General features: G+C 42.6%; 1 protein-coding gene across 1 annotated transcript in view; it reads right to left on the bottom strand.

Annotated features, from left to right (window-relative positions):
• Positions 1–771: 771 nt before the first annotated feature.
• The window catches only part of man1a1 (mannosidase, alpha, class 1A, member 1), a 97,761-nt gene continuing 76,265 nt past the window's right edge, over positions 772–22,267 (bottom strand). The window contains exons 6-12 of the mRNA XM_030770374.1: positions 18,940–19,063; positions 18,442–18,535; positions 14,442–14,557; positions 12,487–12,706; positions 9,684–9,856; positions 5,013–5,128; positions 772–4,151 (exon numbers count right to left, since the gene is read on the bottom strand). Coding sequence (XP_030626234.1) covers positions 4,025–4,151; positions 5,013–5,128; positions 9,684–9,856; positions 12,487–12,706; positions 14,442–14,557; positions 18,442–18,535; positions 18,940–19,063 — 970 coding nt within the window. The 3' untranslated portion in view covers positions 772–4,024. The remainder of the gene's footprint in view (positions 4,152–5,012; positions 5,129–9,683; positions 9,857–12,486; positions 12,707–14,441; positions 14,558–18,441; positions 18,536–18,939; positions 19,064–22,267) is intronic.

Here is a 22,267-nt window from a genome sequence, read left to right as displayed (position 1 = left end):
AGCTCATCATTTTCCAGAGAGACCTGGAGTTCTCGTCTTTTCCTCACCCTTTATACATGCTGGGGAGACTACTGATACTCATCACTGGGGGAAGAAGCTTTTCTCCATTAAAGAGAAGCTCAAAGAAGAGGGCAGAGCAGCAGGGAACAGAGAGGCAATCTCCTGGTCCATATTTTCCAGCTGAGAGGGGAAAAAATGGATTTAATCATAAGGGAACTGCAATGGTTTGTGTATTGGATGGTGCAAAGAAAGTGTGCTTTTGGTTTCTGCCTGTGAGATGAGTTTTCCATGAGGTTATTTCTGACAAGTTACAGGTTGTGAAGGATCATTCGCAGTCTAAGCCTTCTGACAGCTTGGTGAAGGAATCTGGTGATTCTGTGAGACAGAGGTATGCCCCAGGAAACCAGACAAACAGTTTTTTCACCTTTTCACAGACCACCCAAGCCACTGGGCCAAACCTCAGACTCATATGAGAACCAGACATCTGCTCTGGAGATTTGACCCAGCTCTGAGAGCTGAGAGCAAAGACTCATGAACACCTGTGTGGACTGCGGGGAGGTTACTGACTGGACATCTTTAATATCATAATAGTTGGTTTAAGATGTTATGATTCTGTTTATGGTCAAATTTCCGCATATGTTAAACAGCTACATGCTTAAATTGTTTTGTAATGAGAATAATCAGACCGAGAAAAAAAACAAAACAAAAAACAATTGTTAGGTTTAAAGACCACACAAATGCAATATATTAAAAGACTATTTTATTCACAATAGCAGTGTTACAAATATAGATTATCAAAATTTCTGCTGCTCCTTAATATAATTTATTCCAGAAGATTCTTATGATTTATAGAAATGTACAGAAGCTCTTTTTTTTGCCAGAATGTTATATTTACATTTTAATGACAAGAAAAACAAAATTTCCCACAAAATTAATTGCATATGAACAAAAATATGTGCAATGGAATATTGTACAGGTACATTTCTGAGGTTACTTTACAAAGAAAAACAAACAGCTGATTGACAAATAAAAAGGCAAGAACATTAACACAATATTTAACTCAAAATCTCATTTCAGACGTGTACTGCACAGCTTCTAATCTGCATACTCACACAAGATGCTAGGAAATGTCAGTGTCCACAGTGCAGGTTCCATCCTCTTCACAACCAATTAACATACAAGGGACAAAATAACTTTCTGGCCATTTTAATATTATGATATTAATTTTTTTTTTTTTGAGGAAACGTCATTTTAGAGCATAAATGCACCCCTCTGCTGATGGTGTATCCAGACCCTCACAAAACAAATAGGTCAAAGAGGGTGGGGCATGGACTCTGAGTAGGGAAAAGAGGGAGGGGCCTATACTGGTGACATCATATTTCTTTGCTTCAGACAAACAGGTTTATACAGTAAACTCATTATCACCAAAAGCCAATCTCCAGTTCCAGCACTCAGCTCTGCCAATGAGACAGGATGAGACACCAGCCAAAGACAGCAGCACTAAACATTCTTCCTATGGTCAGAGTACAGTTTGATACAATGTCCGATCTACAGTGTATCACAGTGTACAATTATGGTTCTTCCCTTCAGCCAATGGGCTGCTAGTGTCGGCAAGATGTTCTAGGTGAATTACAGTTGCTCTAGAAAGCTCCTGCTACCTCACAGTAAACACATTACGTAAGAGTTCAGACATCACCAGCACTGCTGCTGATGTACGCGAGTTCTTTCATGTAAAATGCTTCATGGTGAATAAGGACTTCACTAGATTCACATTTGCACTACACTGGTCTTAAAGGTGTTTCAAGATTTTTAGAATTTATGTTGTTTCTTCACATTTGTGCCAGAAAAATGTAGCCAACAGTAAATTAATTCAAAACATGAAATACTATCCACTGGAAGCGAAGGTGTATTAATGGCTGAAGGTGTTGCTGACTATTTTAGTTTATCTAAGAAGTTGTGCTTCATCAAACAGGAGACTTAAAATCTCATTATAATACATCAATATTACTGTCCGAACACAAATACTGAAGGAAAACACGGGAAACAGTCTAGGCTGGCACTACTCAGATATGAAAAAGGAGAGAAACAGTGTAGAAACAGTGAACTTGTCCTAAAACAAGGTTTCCCTTTGGTCATGTGACTAAATTTCAGCGCTTTCATTGGGTGATGTGGCTGACAGGTTGTGCCAGTCAGAGGTCAGAGGCTGTAGAGAGAAATGCAGGTATAGGAAGGACAGGTGGAGGTAGGTGGACTTAGACCATTTAGAGAGACCAGAGAGTCTCAGTCAATGCATGGTTGCCTCTATACTTCACAAATGGAGCATGGTCCTCTAATGCTGGCCAGTGAGTGAACTGTCTCTGTTTCCCTATATGAATGTTCAGTGTGCTGTCTAATTTCTGTCTCTGTTTCCCTATATGCATGTACAGTGTGCAGTCTGCTGTCTAATTTCTGTTCTCTCTATAACAATGCTTCCCAGTCCTGCCTTCTATGTTTTACAGCTGTCCCTGCCCTAACACTCCGGAGTCCAGTATGTGTGTTAACATGAGTAGAGATGTGAGTATTTCACACAGTGTTTTCTCTCTGGAATGCTGTGTCTTCCTTTCATTTTTTCATGGCAGGAGAGAATCTATGCCTTGTGCTTTCTTTTTCTCCCAGCCTAACCTCGTTTCCTCAGGAGAGTTCCAACATTGTCTCAGCATTTGTGCTTTCTCAGAGAAAGAAACAAAACTATTTAAAACACAATAAAAGGCAAACCCCCCCCCCACCCTTCATTTCACATTTGGTGGTACATTCCTACAAACAATACTTTTGTCTGACATAGCCCATGTCTCCTTTCAGTTTGGAAAACAGAAATAGCAAGTTCCTCACAGTGCCACCTATGGTCAAAAGCTAGCACTGCAAAAAAGGAAATAGTTCCTATGTCACACGAAATAAATAAACTAACTTATCATACATCTCAGTGAGAAAGCTCCTTCACCCACTCATAGAACTTTCTGTGATATAAATTCACAACTGAAAATAACTTTAAAATTTAAATATCATTTCCCAGTTCCAGAGCTCTTGCTTGTTTTCATATTGTAATCACACATTGATTTTCTCCTGGCAGACAGGTGTGTGGTTGTGATTTGTTGGTTGTGATTGGTTGATTTTCTCCTGGCAGACGAGTGTGTGGTTGTGACTGGTTGATTTTCTCCTGGCAGACAGGTGTGTGGTTGTGACTGGTTGATTTTCTCCTGGCAGACAGGTGTGTGGTTGTGACTGGTTGATTTATTCCTGGCAGACAGGTGTGTGGTTGTGATTGGTTGATTTTCTCCTGGCAGACAGGCGTATGGTTGTGATTGGTTGACAAAAGCAGGTCTGGATGTGGAAAGCCCGGTAAGACAGCATTCAAAGGCACTAGTTTAATGGACCCCATTACCCCAAGTCATGGAATGAAGCAAAACTTTCACCACAAAACAAAACAACTATCACCTAAACAACATGGAACTTAAAACAAAAACACATTAATCAAACGCTAAGTACTTCATTAATTTATGCACTGGCATAATGCAAACGGACAGGGAAAAAAGACCCAAACTAATTAAGCTGCTGAGTTCTCTATGGCTTTTTCACTTTTGTTCTGACTAAGTTTGTGCGTGTGTGTGTGTGGGTGTGCGGGTGTATGCGTGTGGGTGGGGGGAGAGAAACTTCTGTGAGAGGGAGAGGATAAAACTGTGTCTCCTCACAGAGGAGAGTAGACTGAGGCCTCAGAAGTCTTAGTGAGGTCCAGAAAACGGCTCAGACAGGTAACAGGGCAGCATGCAGACTGATGGACGGGGTGGAGAGGACACGCTGGGGTCAGGGGTTACAGGGTAGCGTGTGGGGAGGGTTTGAGAGATGGCCCACATCGGCTGACTGTAACTTCACGTGGTTTGAGACGTGGAGGAGGCGCAGGACTCACAGAAGGAGCAGAAGTCCACACCTTGCTCACAGAGCTTTAGGGCTTGGGTTTTCATGGAGGGCGGGGGTGGGGGGGTTGGGGTGTCTACTTTAGCTGTTTGTCTCTGCTGGTGGAGTCCTTCCTGATGACAGGCAGGGGGTGAGCTTCAGTGTTAAACACCCAGTGGTCAAACGGCAGGTGGTCGTCATCTGAGAAGAGCAGGTACAAATACCTGACAAACAGAGAGAGAAAACCAACAGGGCGTATTTCAAACACTGTCTTTCTCTCCAGGATTTTGTGATGAACCAAGGTATTATGTGAAGACTCTATACGTTTAATTTTGTATGCTATGCATTAAATGCGCAAATCCAAGGTTTGGATTTGCCTCTCAAAGGCCTGTCTCGTGTGCTTGTGGATGTGTGTGTGTGTGTGTGTGAGATCACTTAGTCTTAATGAAAAATAAGAATGTTTGTAAGGAGCAAGTAAAAGAGAATAATCAAAATAAAAGAGTCTGTTCTGCCACACTGAGAGCACAGAGCATGTTAGCCTTTTACTCACAAGTTATAATCTTATAGTCCATATGTTGAAAATCTATTTAGTATTTTTGCTTTAGATGCCATGGTGCAACCAAGGTGAGAGCACATGTCCTGAAACCCAGTGTGTCCGACACTGGGACTGAGAAGAGAGGAATCTGACTGGAAACCAGTACTGACAGACAAAGTCAGATGAGGAAGGATTAGTTATTATAGTTTTTCAGGCTCATTATTTTGAAAGGCAGCATGTAACAGGGGTTATGCTAGAAAAATGATAACTGATGTCAGTCAGAGGGTGACTTTTTATGTGTATCCCAGTCAGAGTGTAACTTGTTCTGCGTATCCCAGTCAGACTGTGACTTGTTCTGCGTATCCCAGTCAGACTGTGACTTGTTCTGCGTATCCCAGTCAGACTGTGACTTGTTCTGTGTGTCCCAGTTAGAGAGGAGCCAGTACACAGCAAAAATAGTGACTGACAGTAACTGAACTGATAATGAACTCAGGGAGGATGTTATAGCAGAGCAGGTGAGAGTTTCATGTACACAGAGAGACAGTCTTACTTGAGAGTCTCTGCCAGGTAGAAACTCTGTTGGACATCATCATGGCTGGGGTTGTTGGCGTAGACATCTCTAACTCCACTGTATCCTCCATCCACTCGGCAGTACTTCTCCAGAGCCTGGGATGAAGGAAACGCACAATGAGAACAATGAGAGAGTGACAGACAGACAGAGCACCGCCACGAAGAGACAGCATATGAGAGAGAGAGCATATGAGAGAGAGAGAGGTTGAGAGAGAGAGAGACAGAGAGAGAGAGAGCATATGAGAGAGAGAGAGGTTGAGAGAGAGAGAGAGAGAGAGAGAGAGAGAGAGAGAGACCTGGGGGTGGAGATTAATGCTTCAAACACTACAATGCCCACTGAAAATAATTTGATGTCATTACTACATAATTTCATGGCTGTGAGATTATAGCAATGGTGCATTCGGTTTGATTCTAGATTATTCTTTATGCTACAGGGGACTGTCTACACAGACAGAATGAACCTGTCTAACTGTGAAGTTCTGCTCTGCCTGCTCTTTTTCTGCCTTGTGCATTTTCCTGCTGTGTCACTGTGTGTAAAAAATTTCTTGTTTTAGGTAATGTCAGATAATCTTCACCCAGGGTTCATACACCTTTTTACCAATACTTTTCCATGACTTTGAGGCAAAATTTCATGACCATACATTCTCTTAAAAGTCTGTGTATACATGAAAAATAAGAATAAAAATCCTTGTCAACATTTAACACAGTATATTTTAATTAAAATTAATGACAAGCTGTGCGGTTTGAAGCCAGACATGATTTAAATCGACATTTTCCTGGCATTGCGCAAATTTACATTTCGTTAAAGTACAAACTGCAACTCGTGTCAGAGTCTGACATTACCCCACGCAGAGAACAACATAAAGTGACGTGATTGATCTGCCCGAATATTTAAATATTGTTTAACCAGCAGAGATTTTTCTCAGTCGATCTTAACTGTACCATAGGGTTCTACTGAAAAATTTGAGGCTTCGTTCATTGAACTGGCATTCAACTGAAATTAAGCCTTCTATGATTAGAATGGGTGCTCGGTTGCAGTTAAGGTTATTGCTACTGTAATACAAGAAATTTAGATGTCAAAGTGGCCTACTTTTACTATCATTTAACAAACAATTTTGCCGGTAAACACACTTACACTTTTTTAATTTCAGTAACAGAAGCTTAGTGTTGCTCTCTATCAAGGCATCATAAATTCACGCATAAACTAGGAATAACGTTTGTTCGTGATTCTCAGTCCCGGACAAAAAAAAAGGAAAAAAAAAATCCCTGGTTTGGAAGCATTTTAAGCTTATTGATGATGATTAAAAAAAAACAAACAAAAAAAAGTACCAGATATGCGAGATAAAACTCCTGTACCATCACTCAAATTTGGGAAACCATCTGAAAAATGTAAGTTTATTTCTGAATTCGTAAAATGTCTGTCTTAGTGAATTAAGGTCTACAATATCGTTAGTTACGCCTAAATTTAGTTTAGCCCACTGCACAGATAGCCTAATCACTGTATTATTTCTGAATGTTTAGGCATTCTCAGCTATGGAAGGAATGCCAACCGTCAACACCGCAAAGACAGCGAACTCCGGATCAGATGATGTAAATAATGTCTATTAAAGAGTGTTACACTTTTAAAAAAGTGTGACTTGTAGTTCCTCATATTCATCATCTCTTTTTTCATATTACTGAGTAGAAAGTCGAGTATCCCAAAACAACACGACAAAACGATGACGTCACATCAGAGACATATGAGGCTTTGTTCGAAAAAGCTTGGCTAAAATTCGATTGGCAAGAAGTGGCATTCGATACAGCCCTACTAAACCACATATACTCTATTAAACAGGTATCTGCGAAGCAAATCTCCAAGACTTTTCCAAAACTTTCTGGGTTTATTTATTTTTCCAAAATTTCTCTGGGCCTGGAAATGGTATTTTCAAATTCCATGACTTTTCCAGGTTTTTCATGACCGTACGAACCCTGTCCACCTGTCTGTTTTTCTGGCTATCTGCCAGGTCACAGGCCTCTGATTTATAAAGCTCAGACAATCGACAGTCTCTAACCTCACAAACCCGCCTGCACACTTCATCATGTAGGTTCATACAAGCTCTGTCCTTCCCTCCCTCAGTGTGTGTGTACCCCCTACATCTGGTCTGTTTCTCTGTGTGTATCTCTTGACCCTTCTCTCTCTACCCTGTGTTGATGAATTGATTCATTCTATAGATTTAAGTCAGTTTTCAGTTTGGGTAACTGAGCTAACGTGGTAAGGGTGGGTGTAGTTAGTGAATAAATTCATCTGAGACTTTAAGTAAAATTTTCTGGAGATTTAGTTTTGAATGGGCCAGCAGAATGTTTCAACTGGAGTAAACATTTAAAATTATTTTCAGCTGGTGGAATCAACTGGTGCAGCGCTATTTCAATAAGTGTAGTGAATGACTGATGCCACCTGTAAACAGTATGACTGCTGTCTCTTTGTCATGAGTAAGGGAGAAATACTATTTTCAGCGGTCATTTTGGCACTGACCTAACGAAAAGAGTGTTTGCATCAGTATTCAGTTGGACATTCAGAGGATATTCTGGCTCTGGACTGAGTCCTCCTGTCCTGATTAATGTATTAATCTTTCACACCAGCTGTGGACCATTCTGCCACGCAAAGTTCTGGTCCAAACCTTAAATGAACTGTTTTATTAGGTTAATAACCGTGACCCCTGGGCCAAAACCATGGCAGGGGCACATATTCGCAACATTTTTACCACATCACGCACACCCACACATCACATACGCTCGCACATCACGTTCACCTGTCTGTAACATACACCTGCATGTCACATATACCTGCACATCACACACCCCCGCACATCACATATACCCGTATGTCACATACACCTGCACATCACATATACCCGTATGTCACATACACCTGCACATCACATATACCCGTATGTCACATACACCTGCACATCACATACACCTACATGTCACATACACCTGCACGTCACACACACCCGCACGTCACATAAACCCGCACGTCATATACACCTGCATGTAATATAGACCTGCATGTCATATAAACCTGCTTGTCATATACACTCGTATGTCATATAGACCTGGATGTCACATAAACCCGCACGTCACGTACACCCACACAGCACACACACCTGCATGACAAATAAACCTGCATGTCATATAGACCCACACGTCATATACACCTGCACATCACACACACCTGCATGTCCCTTTTTCATGAGTGACTCATGAAAGAAACTGCTAACTCAGTTATCTGTCAGTATGAATGCTGTGAATCGTCTCACACGCAAGATGCTTTTATGGTACAGGCTAAACTTTCTCTAAGATAATTATAGACCTCAATTACACGTGAAAAAAGGTAAAAATGTTTCAGTGCTGAAATAAAAATTAATCCTATGACAGATCTGCATGTGTGTTATTAAAAGTAGCTAAAAAAAACCCCCCAAAAAAAACCAAAAAACCCCAAAAAACTATGGGCCTCATTCACCAATATCTTCCTAAGTTTCCTCTTAAATTTATTCTTGAGAAAAGCCCTAAGAAAAAGTCTACACCAGAATCATGACGTGCTCTTAAACCGCAGAATTGTTTGCATCTTTGTTCTTATAATGATGAATCCCACTGTCATCGTAAATTGAAAGCACATGCCAGTTGTTCCTAATTAGCACAGGTAAGCACCCTGCCAATCCCCATAAAAGGGCATGAGACTGCAGGACCGTGTGCACAGAAATCTATGGAAGCCCGTTTCCACCTCATTAAAAAACAAAACAAACAAAAAGTTTGCTTAATTGCGACTTTATTTCTCAAAATTCTAACTTTTTTTTTCCCCCCCTCGCTACTCTGAGCTTTTTTCTAACAACCAGCAAGTAGCTTGAGCCACCACTTCTGCTCCCTCTTTAATACTTCAATGCAAAGTGCATACAGTAGCAGACAGAAGCGAAGGCTACAAATGGCTGCATCTGCTCTGTCCAAGTATTTTAATATTTATCCATATGTATAAAAGTAAAACTGACTGATTCTTACACACCTGCTTTACATCCTGTCTGGTTTCAGATGGGATAACCCATAATCAGTGTATGTAAAACTACTGCTCACTTATCCGTCTTCACCAACCGTTATATTCTCATATTGCTCTTTTTGTTTATAGTACAAAAGTATGAATAAATATGCTCTACATTCTGGAGTGTCACATGAAGCGTTAGTGTAGTGTTTATTTATTTTCAGAGGGCGGGTAGATTCTGTTCTTGCCTAAGAACACATCCCAAATAAGAAAACATTGGTGAATGTTGGAATCTTTGTGAAAACTGCATAAGTAGGTTTTAAGAAGAAATTTCTTAAGAATGGTTGGTGAATGAGGTTCATTGTTTTTTAATTAATTGTCCACGCCCACACGTAAAAACGTACACACAGCTATCACATTTCGGAGGAACTCAGAAGTATTGCTGGCACTTCACTGACCAATGGGTAAACTGTTATCACCTCTAGATCACAAGTTCAATGTGCCTCATTAGCATGATTCTGCTATGGAAAAAGTAGTCAGACATGCAAAAACAATCAAATCAAACACACAAGGACGTAAACCAAAGCTGTTTCCAGCTGTTTTCTGCCTCACTCTCTGTCTGAGAGCAGTGTTACTCACCTGCACGGCCTCCCAGCCCCACTCTCTGTATTTGGGGTCGTGAGTGAACCTCCACATGTACATATACGTCTCAATCACCTCTGGACGAAGGATGAAATACTTCTCATTCTGACGTGTAGCGATGGCTTCCACACCACCATCAAACCGGAAAGCCTCAGGACCCAGTTTCAGATCTGCACAGAGAAAACACACACACAAAATTAGTTTTTTAATTATTCATAGTCACTATAGTGCCATTCCTTAAGTACTATGATTCTGACACCAAAGCTAACTGCTTTCATGTGTAAATGAGGTAATCTGTAAGTAGAATTGTAACAGTGCATAATGACAACAGAGATTCTGCTGTGCTTCCAAATGATACATCATACACAAACACACAGGCTAAGACTGGGCAGGAACCTCACACTGGCTGGCCTCAACCCAGATCCAATTAAGTCAATCTACAGAAATGCAGTGAATTTATTGAAATGTAAAAAAAGTCTAATGTTGTTTCCTGTAATACATTTTTCCCTAAATTCTTGGATATCATTCAAGTGTTTAACAATATAACTCCAGAATACTGAATGAACACACAGAGCATGGCCAACACTGTACAATGCAAAATGACTGCTGGATTACATCCTAAACAGGCAAGAGTGGATGAATACCACACATCACAACAGAGATTACAGCAATCTGTGCCTTTGTCAGTGACTGATAGTAACAGCACCTGTATTAAAGTGTGGAGTATGTAAGTGTATGTAGGTGTGAGTGAGTGTGTGTCAGACTGTGTGTGCGAGAGAGTGTGTGAGACTTTCCACTCTATTGTGGGCAGCAAGACTCTACTAGCAGTGGATTTATGGATAATGTGGAGTTGGGCTAACACCGTGTCAGAGGAGACAGACACAAGCCCCTCAAAACTCTCCATAAGAAAGTACTCCTGAGAAGAAACTACTGAGACCATCTAGGGAAAAAAACAAACAAACAAAAAAAACAAAACAAAATAAAAAAAAATAAAAAAATAAAAAAAAGACATGACAGTCTGTGAGAGAGGAGCAGTCTGATCAAACATGACAGTCTGTGAGAGAGGAGCAGTCTGATCAAACATGACAGTCTGTGAGAGAGGAGCAGTCTGATCAAACATGACAGTCTGTGAGAGAGGAGCAGTCTGATCAAACATGGCAGTCTGTGAGAGAGGAGCAGTCTGATCAAACATGGCAGTCTGTGAGAGAGGAGCAGTCTGATCAAACATGACCGTCTGTGAGAGAGGAGTCACAGCAGGCCTGTGTGAGCTGCACTGTGATTGTTCCTTTCATACCTAAACACTAGACAGGAAGGGTCAGTGTATCCACTCACATCCTCCACTTCCTGTCAGCTGCCCTGTGATTGGTCAGGGTTTAGAGGCTCTGAAGCCAGGCAGGGAGACCAATATCATAGGCCAACTTCACCACTGCTGTCTGACAGGCTCTCTTTGACAATCACCTCTTGGTTATCATATTGTTGGATACACATGTTGGATTGAAAAGAAAATTCTTGAGGAGGGTGAGCGTCCTATTTGAAGACAGTCACACAATTCTCTGATGTTCTAACTCTAATCTGACCTAAGCCGATCAGGTTGTACATTACACAAGCACTGATATCTTAAGAATGGGACTGACGTATGAGCAAGGCTTCACGGCTACAGTGTCCCACAGCCTCTCAGCTGTACCTTCATGTTCCTCTCTCTCTCTCTCTGTGCCTCACAACAGGATTAAAAGCGTGCGACTTATTCCAGATAAATCCTCCTCATATCAGGGAGACTTCCACTGTGACCCCGGGCCCGATGAGCAGGATCTGAGGTACATCTCAGATGCAAATGAATGGACTTGAAATAAACACAGAACAGTAGAACAGACTTAAATTACTCACAGAGCAGTTCAGTGACAGATGTGAGGGCTGGGGGACAGTGACAGATGTGAGGGCTGGGGGACAGTGACAGATGTGAGGGCTGGGGGACAGTGACAGATGTGAGGGCTGGGGGACAGTGACAGATGTGAGGGCTGGGGGACAGTGACAGATGTGAGGGTTGGGGGACAGTGACAGATGTGAGGGTTGGGGGACAGTGACAGATGTGAGGGTTTGGGAGGGGTCCACTTACACAGAGACAGATGTGAGTGTTGGGGGACAGAGACAGATGTGAAGACTAGGGGAAAGGGACAGATGTGAGTATTGGAGGACAGAGACAGATGTGAGGATTGGGGGACAGAGACAGATGTGAGGATTGGGGGACAGAGACAGATGTGAGGATTGGGGGACAGGGACAGATGTGAGGATTGGGGGACAGAGACAGATGTGAGGATTGGGGGACAGAGACAGATGTGAGGATTGGGGGACAGGGACAGATGTGAGCGTTGGGGGACAGGGACAGATGTGAGGATTGGGGGGCAGAGACAGATGTGAGGATTGGGGGACAGGGACAGATGTGAGTGTTGGGGGGCAGAGACAGATGTGAGGGTTGGGGGGAAGAGACAGATGTGAGGGTTGGGGGACAGAGACAGGTGTGAGGATGGGGGACAGAGACAGATGTGAGCGTTGGGGGACAGTGACAGATGTGTGGGTTGGGGGACACTGACATGTGAGCACTGGGGGAGCAGAGACAGATGTGAGGATTGGGGGACAGAAACAGATGTGAGTGTTGGGGGACAGTGAAAGATGTGAGGATTAGGGGACAGAGACAGATGTGAGGATTGGGGGACAGAGACAGATGTGAGGATTGGGGGACAGAGACAGATGTGAGGATTGGGGGATAGAGACAGATGTGAGGGTTTGGGAGGGGTCCACTTACTTGTGCGGGCGTAAGATTCATGACACGTGCGGGTGATCTCAGCTGCCAGCTCCATCTGATGCCCAGTCATGTCGTTGGGCGCCCCATCTGCGCCAAGAGCGATCATGCCCCCAGCAAAACAGGTCAGGTGACCCATCTTATGCTCCAGAAGCCCCCCCTTCCACTCAGCGATGTAGGTCAGCCCCCCACTAGACTTACGGATCAAGCTCTTCTCAATGGCCTGCGGATAGGAAATGAAACCAGTTAAGACCAGTCAGTGACTGGAACAGGGGAGTAAAAGCAGTTAGTGACTGGGATGGGGGAATAAAACCAGTCAGTGACTGGAACATGGGAATAAAAGCAGTCTGTGGTTGGGGCAGGGAGCCTAGACCAGTTAGTGGCTGGGAGAGAGGAGTAAGACCAGTTAGTGACTGGGACAGGGAAATAAGACCAGTCTGTAACTGGGACAGGACACATTTTATCCGACGGACTGGGCCTTCTGGTGACTGCAGGGTCCACTGAAAAGTTATGTTCAAACAATGTTTACCTTTTGAAGCATAACCATGATAAAATGTGCTGCTGTTAAAAACCCTTGGGTGTTTGGTTCTTGCTTTCATTTGTTTTGTTTTACTGATGAGGAAAAGTGAGTTTGAGTATATGGAAAAGATCAGGGCTGATGAGGAAAAGTGAGTTTGAGTATGTGGAAAAGATCAGGGCTGATGAGGAAAAGTGAGTTTGAGTATGTGGAAAAGATCAGGGCTGATGAGGAAAAGTGAGTTTGAGTATGTGGAAAAGATCAGGGCTGACGAGGAAAAGTGAGTTTGAGTATGTGGAAAAGATCAGGGCTGATGTAAGGGATAACAGCGGAGGACTCAGGGTTGTAATGTCACATGGTCACAGGATTAAGGGTTGGGGAACTATGAAAGGCCTTAAAGCTGCTTGTATTAAGACACAGCACGCTTCCAGACTCTGCTCGGGTTTTCAGTGTTCAGCTGTATACTGTATACAGTATACATTGTAGCCTATACTGTTCCACAAAGTAAATTTGATACGTAAACTTTTCCACTTTTATCTCCTTCTTAATTGTTATAGACTTTTTTGTTGTTGTTGTAGTTGTAGTTGTTTTCAACAGAGAAAGTTGCGTAAGGCTGTTGAAAACCGCTCTTACTAGCAATGAGAAGCTGGATATCACCTCTCTTTAAATCCTTCCTGCAGATGCTATAACCTGAGTGCAGTGAACGGTGTGCATTGTAGGTGTACAGGCCAGTTTGCAACAGGCAATCTACCAGGAAAGTGTGTTCTATGGCACTGAAATAGGAATGTGAGATATAAATCAAAACTAAAGAGTAAAGAAATGATGCAGCAGCCCCTATATGGGGGAACTGAGGGCAGGACTTAGGGACACAGCTGTTTGACAGGTCATTTCAAAGCCGCATCAAAGGAAATATAAAATGGCAATATGGTCTACCTGCTCCAATTACCCATAATGCACCAGGATGGTGAGTGCCAGGCTTTGAGCTGGTGCATTTAGGACAACAGATCAGCACACATAATGGGCAACCCATAGTCCTACACACACCCACACACACGCATACAAACAAACCTATATAAACATACCACACACACACACCACACACACACACACACACACACACACACACACACACACACACACACACAAGATGGGCAACCATCATTCTATACACACACACACACACACACACACACACACACACAGACACAGACACACACACTGGGCAACCCATCATTCTACGCACACACACACGCGCGCACACACACACACACAAACACACACCCCTTTTCTTACACACAGACCTGATCTGTCCGTGCACAAGCCAAATTAAAGGGCTTACAAAAATAAGATTCACAGTGTAAATAAGAGGAACAGTCTAGTAGGAAAAGAAGGATGGAAGAGGCAGTTCTGAAAAATAGAAATCTAATGACACTAATATTACCTGTAGGGCGTCGTAGTAAAGTCTCCTGCCCTCTTCATCTGTTTTGTCTGACATGATCCAAGCTTTGAGGAGGTACTCATAGAAACTGTCCCCCAAACCACCCACAGACACATGATCTGAAACACAATACACCCAGAATGTTGTCATGACAACTAAGGGCCAGTTCACCTCTGAGACACTTTCCAAAATAACATGCACACACACACACACACACACACACAGAGAGAGAGAGAGAGAGAGAGAGAGAGAGAGAGAGAGAGAGAGAGAGAGAGAGAGAGAGAGAGAGAGAGAGACTGTGCCTCTATCACTCTCTATTCAGCTCATCCTAGCCTAAAACCATGACAACTGAAGCACAAGTAACAACAACATACCCTCACAGTAAAAAAAAAAAACACAGTAAAACAGTAAAAAAAAAAAAAAAACCCCAGGTGGTTCTATCTTGGCGTTTTGCATGTTCAGTTGACTCAGAGAACAAACACACACCATGGAGACGTTGTGCGTTGTGTGCCAGTGTCCCTGTGTGTGTGTGTGTGTGTATGTGTGCGTGCGTGTGAGGTGGAGCAGCATGTTCAGTGTGTATATGTTTGGGTGAAGGAGCTTTGGGACTGTGATGGTGCTTGTGTGTGTTTGTTTAGAAGCCCAGCACAATCATAGCTCTGTCCACTTGACTGTATGTGAGGACTGACCGTACCTTGGGCTCTAAGTGGTGCTGAATTGATGGTTGTGTGCATAAATATTTATATCTCATTAAAGGCCATGCTTTGTTTGATCAATAAGGACATCAAGAGAAAACAGCACAGCTCTCTAAACACCAGTGCACTGGTGCACTGCTAGCCCAACTGAGTTCAGCTTAACTGCGATTGGAGAATCGGTCATTTGGGGAGGGGTTAGACTGTCAGTCTGCTGTCAGCTACAGCATCAATTCAACACTGAAATTGGCAAACGGACAGTAGTGTACATTTGGTAGAAAGAGGGGCAGAACAAATGACACGAGATGCAGCTTGTTTCAAAACAACACAACTTCACCGTTTTGGGATCATTCTGGATTATGATATAAAGAGGCATGGTTTACTTCACAGGCTGTGCACTTGTGTTACTAGATTATCTGGTTCACATGCCAGTGAAATAACCAAAAGATGTATCCTGGGATTCATTCAAAACTTTAATTTGTTTGAAAAATAACAAACAAATAAATATTTTTTAAATTGACTGAAAGAGACAATTACATTGTTAATCACAATTATTTCTGAGACAATTGATTGTACAGCAACATTTGGAATCGTTACAGCTCTAGACACTGCCACACTCCACCTCTACACAACATAACACCACACTATACATCTATACAACACCGTCACACTCCACATCTACACAACACAACAACACCATCACACTCCACATCTACACAACACCATCACACTCCACATCTACACAACACAACACCATCACACTCCACATCTGTACAACACAATGCCACACTCCACATCTACACAATGCAATGCCACACTCCACATCTACACAACACAATGCCACACTCCACATCTACACAACACACTCCACTTCTATACAACACCACACTCCACCTCTACACAACATAACACCACACTATACATCTATACAACACCGTCACACTCCACATCTACACAACACAACAACACCATCACACTCCACATCTACACAACACCATCAAACTGCACATCTACACAACACAACACCATCACACTCCACATCTACACAACACAACACCATCACACTCCACATCTGCACAACACAACACCATCACACTCCACATCTGCGCAACACAACACCATCACACTCCACATCTGCACAACACAACACCATCACACTCCACATCTGCACAACGCAATGCCACACTCTACACAACATCACACTCCACATCTATACAACACCGTCACATTCCACATCTACACAACACCATCACACTCCACATCTATACAACACCGTCACACTTCACATCTATACAACACTGTCACATTCCACATCTACATAACACCATCACACTCCACATCTACACAACACAACAACCAACACACTCCACATCTGTACAACACAATGCCACACTCCACATCTACACAACGCAATGCCACACTCCACATCTACACAACACAATGCCACACTCCACATCTACACAACACACTCCACATCTATACAACACCACACTCCACCTCTACACAACACAACTAAGTCACATTCCACATCTACACAACATCACACTCCACATCTACACAACAACATTGTCACACTTCACATCTATACAACACCGTCACACTTCACATCTATACAACACTGTCGCATTCCACATCTATATAACACCACAATCTACATCTACACAACAACGCCATCACACTTCACATCTATACAACACTGTCACATTCCACATCTACACAACACCACACTCTACATCTACACAACAACACCATCACACCTCACATCTATACAACACTGTCACATTTCACATCTACACAACACCACACTCAACATCTACACAACACAACACCACTTTCCACATCTACAAAACACAAACCAGTCACACTCCACATCTACACAACACCGTCACACTCCACAGTTCTACAGAAATGACTCTCAGACTTTCAGAAAAATAAAAAGATAAAGAAAGAAAGCAAGCAGGGTTACTTTATGATGAATATGGCTGAATGATTGCTTTTCTCTCTGCACCAAACCATGTCATAACTGTGCCACATGTTTACACAGAGCCCTCTCAGGAAAGAAGCAGGGCCTTATGGGGAACCAGGAAAGAGTGGGCTATTTTTAATTCAGGACCCTGTTTATGTGTCGCCTTATGGCCATCTGCCAGCCTGTGTTACAGTCAAGTCAGGTTGGCTGCAGATAAGAGACGTCTTATCCAAATGGGGACATGCAGAGCTCTGTCTTAACTGTCTTACTGTTTTTCTATAACATTACATCATTGCTTCATGTGACAGATGAGTAATGTCCATATGGCTGAGTGACTCTGAACTCACCTGTTTCATGGGCAGATAAAACTGAGTTTAAATGAGGATTTGGACCATAGAATAAAGGGCACTACATTGACTATGGTTTATAATGGTTGGCCAATTACCCACCAAGCAGAAACTATTAGCTAATTACAAAATTACATCTCTGGGTAAAAAAGGTCACCCTGTGGAGAAGGTGTTCTCATTATCTGCTCCTCACAGTTTCACACAGAAGGAGGATCTCAGTCACATCTTTACGACAACGGTAGGATGCAAGGGGTTTTTAATCTTTTGATTGAGTTGAAGTTATAAAATGACCATAGCACTGTACACACACACACACACGCACACACACACACACACACACACATACAGACATACCCAAAGTTAAAGTCATACAATACCTGTTCTCAGAGACGTGATATCACCAGCCTCACTTTTTTACCTCCACTCACTGCTCTTACACTATAAACCTAAGAGTAAACACACATGCACCCGCATCTCACACTCTCTCTCACACACACACACCAAATGGTGTGCTCCCTGCTGCACTTATCTTTCTTTCCTGATGTTAATTCTGCAGAAACATCTGGATTTTGCTTACTCTCCACTAACTACACACTTTTCCTGATAACGGAGTACAGAATCATTTACTGGTCAAACTCTAAATGTGGTGTAGGACCTTATGTGTTTGTTTGGGTTAGTGAGACAGAAGATAGAGAGAGATGCAGGAGGAGAGGCAGAAACAGACAAAAGGAGAGGCAGAGAGAGACAGAAAGAAACAGAGAGAGAGAGGCAGAGGGAGACAGAGAGAGAGAGAGAGAGAGAGAGGGAGACAGAGAGAGAGAGAGAGAGAGAGAGAGAGAGAGAGAGAGAGAGAGAGAGAGAGAGAGAGGGATGGCAAGAAACAGAGGGAGATGGGGAGAGAGAGAGAGAGAGAGGCAGAGGGAAACAGAGAGAGAGCGGCAGAGGGAGACAGCGACAGACAGAGAGAAAGAGAAATAGATAGCGAGAGAGAGACTTACGTTGGCCCCACTGTCCACTGTTGGGATTCAGGTAATTGGGGTACAGTCCCTGTGGCTTTTCAAGACGATTCAGAACTTTTCTAATGTTCATGACCTAAGGACAGAGAAACATGTCCAAACAGAAAGACAAACGTGTCCACTCAAGGAGAAAAAAATGTCCACTCAAAGAGACAAAAATGTCCACTCTGAAAGACACAAGTCCATTCAGAATGATAAAGCCTTATGCATCAAACTTAACAGGCAACGGTAGCAGGAAATTCATGTTTATTGTGTGTGTGTGTGTGTGTGTGAGAGAGAGAGAGAGAGAGAGAGAGAGAGGAAGAAAGGCAGGCAATATAAACAAAACAGAGAAATCAAAGCATGCAGCGTGAGTCGTGTGTGTGAGTCGTCTTACTGGACAGACGGCCGCGATGTGACTCCCTGGGCTGTCTGAATGAATAATCGTTAAGAATCTGGAAACATGATTGAGTAGTAATGAAGCCAAGTTATGACTCTCACCTTCTCAGCGAAAAGCGGGTTTCCAGAGAGCTTAGTCAGGTGCATGAACTCCAAATGCAGAGTGCCATACTCAGCCAGGATACTGCTCCCACCAGACGCCCATGGCCAGTTTCTACCGATACCACTGCACACACACACACACACACACACACGCATCCAACAGCAACAGTTAACCACTGGATACCAAGCTCTAATTTCTTAACAGTATTTTTAATGGGTTTTTAACATCATTGTCACTTTGCTTTAGCAACATGTGGATAAAATATGCAAAAAAAAAAAAAAAAAAAGATATGTCAACAAAGCTGTTTGAGTGAGAGAGAGAGAGAGAGAGGTAGAGAGAGAGTCAGGTCAAGTTGTTCCATCTTCATTAGGAAGACACCAGTCACAGTCTATAATGGAAATTGAACTGTCATGGTAATTCTTATTCCTGTCTGGTAGGCAGTGAGTGTAGAATAAACCCTGTGTTAGTGTTTGTCCTCTGTGAACACAGTAGATCTGTGATGTGACCTTCAGTCCAACTTTGATGTCAGAGTTAGCGACTCCACAGAGGTCACGGGTCACCTTTTCATCCATCTGCCGTTACCATGACAATACCATCTGGCTGGCTGCCCTGATGGAGTCTCTCCATGTTGTCTCCAATTAGGAAGACACAGTTTTGTATGTGACTGTGTTAATGACACGTAATCCCAGCCTCTGAACACACTGGCCATTGACTATCTGATCGTAGTTACATAGGCTTCTGTTTAATGCAGCGGTGGACACACATTTCCCTTTGTTGGCCAGAGGCATTGATACATCCATGTAAGAGCAGAATGTATGACAAGAAAAACCTGGTCTTACAGAGCTAAAGAGCAGTCTGTGTGTGTGTATTAATGTATTTGTGTGTGTGTGTGTGTGTGTGTGTGTGTGTGTGTGTGTGAGAGAGAGAGAGAGAGAGAGAGTGTGTTAGTGTGTGTGTGCATTCGCATTCTCTCTGGTCTGACCGGGGTCAGACTACTAAGGAAGGAAGGCCCTTATGAAAAAGCAGGGTGGAGAGACGGGCCCAAACACACGTTAGCCCTGGGCTTTGCCACAAATACCATCAGTCTACACACTAACACCCGTACCACTCCTCACTTAACTTTACAACCAACAGATACACTACAAGAGAGACAGAGCGAGAGAGGGGAGAACCAGAGAGAGTGTGAAAAAGCAAGAGAGGGGGATAGAAAGGGACAGGGGAGGTACAGAGAGAGAGTGAAAGGGCGAAAGAGAGAGGGGGATAAAGAGAGACAGAGGTTGAACAAAGCACGCTGGGCCAAAACAATTTATTTTTCATTACACAGCTGATTAAATAATGCACTATATATTTGGAACAATACAGGAAATGCTGCAGGCACCACAGAAAAACAACAGCAGCAACATGAATATGTAAACAAACAAATAAGCAAACCAACTAATCCTGAGTTTTCCACTTTGGGAAACCAGGTAAGAGGAAGAGATGCGTATTTTACATTGATTTGGATATTGTGAAATAGTACTCACTCTGTGTGTGTGTGTGTGTGTGTGTCCTTTGTGGTATATTATGTAATTGCAGTTGTTACATAACGGTTCCATAATGTTACATTACAAAGTTATCGCCATGGCAATTTTTATCAACACTGCATTCTCCCCTGCACTCTCAAAACTACACATGCCTCACTCTCTCCTTCTCTATATGATCACTCCATCATTATTTCCTCACATTTTCCCTCTCTTTCAGATCACACCATCATCCATTACTCACTCTCTCCTTCTCTATCTGATTACATAAAATTCAAACACATCTCTATAAATGGCATGCCAGCTGTCTGTTAAATACTTAAGAGTAGTATATTAGCCTTTATTAAATTTCATATAAAAATATCAAAGGTTTACAAATATTTTCAAACATACATGCCGCTCAAAGACCAGCTACATAAAACAGTTACGCCTATTAAATTTCATCTTGATGTTTTCATGAGCTATACTTTGCGAACTCAGAACTGAGCTGGGTTAAAAATGGCAAACAATAATTAGCCTTAATTAACAGCAGCTTGGGTCTGTCCCAGGCATTAGTGAACAAATGTTAGCTAATATTTCAAGTTAAAGTTTATTTTATTTATTTATATTATATTTCAAACAGTGTGTAGCTGCTGCCATGCCATCAATTCCCTGCATTAAATTAGAACCCACTGTAATCTCATTCTGAATCACTTTGAATTACTAGAATCACATTTTGAATCACTGGAATCTCATTTTGAATGAATAGAATCACAGTTTTAATCACTGGAATCTCATTTTGAATCACATAGAATCCCATTTTGAATCACTAGAATCACATTTTTTAATCACTGGAATCTTTTTCTGAGTCACTTGGAAACAGAGTGCTGAGATCTAAGACAATCTGCATTTGCCTGGCACAGTAGAGAACTGCTCTTTTTATCTGTGATGTTGACATGGAGTCATCAGAAGATGATGTCATTGTGCTATGAAGGACAACCTGAGAGGTATGATAATGAGGTCATGACAGTTCTGATTATGAGGTCATCGCAGTGCTACAGACTGAACTGATCTTAGATCAGAGCATGTGTGTAATTCAGACTGACACACAGGTCAGTGCTACAGACTGAACTGGTCTGAGATCAGAGCATGTGTGTAATTCAGACTGACACACAGGTCAGTGCTACAGACTGAACTTGTATGAGATCAGAGCACGTGTGTAATACAGACAGACACACAGGTCAATCCTACAGTATATAAAGGCTTCAGTATATAAAGGCACAGACATATCCTGCATATGAAGAGTTAATGTTTCTTTACCTAGAGCACGTGGTATAGAGGCTGACTGGAAAATGGAGCCAGCATAGCGGTCTCTCTCTCTCTCTCTCTCTCACACTAAGTACTTCATTTGTCACCCACACACTGAGCGGTGAGCAGTGAAATGCAGCCTCTGCATTTAACCCATCCTAACACCAGTGAGCACACACACGCTAAAGCAGTGAGCACACACATGCACTATGAGCTAGGAGCAGTAGGCAGCTGCCCGCAGGACCAACTCCAGGGGGGTGTTCCAGAAAGGACGTTTAGTGAAAACTCTGAGTTAGTTAACTCAGAGCAAGTAGTAAACCTCCTAATAGGAGAGCCCTATGGCTTTGTTTTGCTGGGAGAATGAAGCCATAAGGTTCTTCTATTAGGATGTTAACTCAGGGTTGGTTAACTAGTAAACTAATTAACTAGGAAGTAACTAGTATTCACTACAAAAGGCTTTCTGGAACCCCCCCCCCCCCCCCCCCCCCCCCCCCACACACACACACACACACACACACAG

Source organism: Chanos chanos, chromosome 4, assembly GCF_902362185.1.
Source record: "Chanos chanos chromosome 4, fChaCha1.1, whole genome shotgun sequence".
Taxonomy (NCBI): Eukaryota; Metazoa; Chordata; class Actinopteri; order Gonorynchiformes; family Chanidae; genus Chanos; species Chanos chanos.
This window is presented reverse-complemented; position numbering and strand designations above follow the sequence as displayed.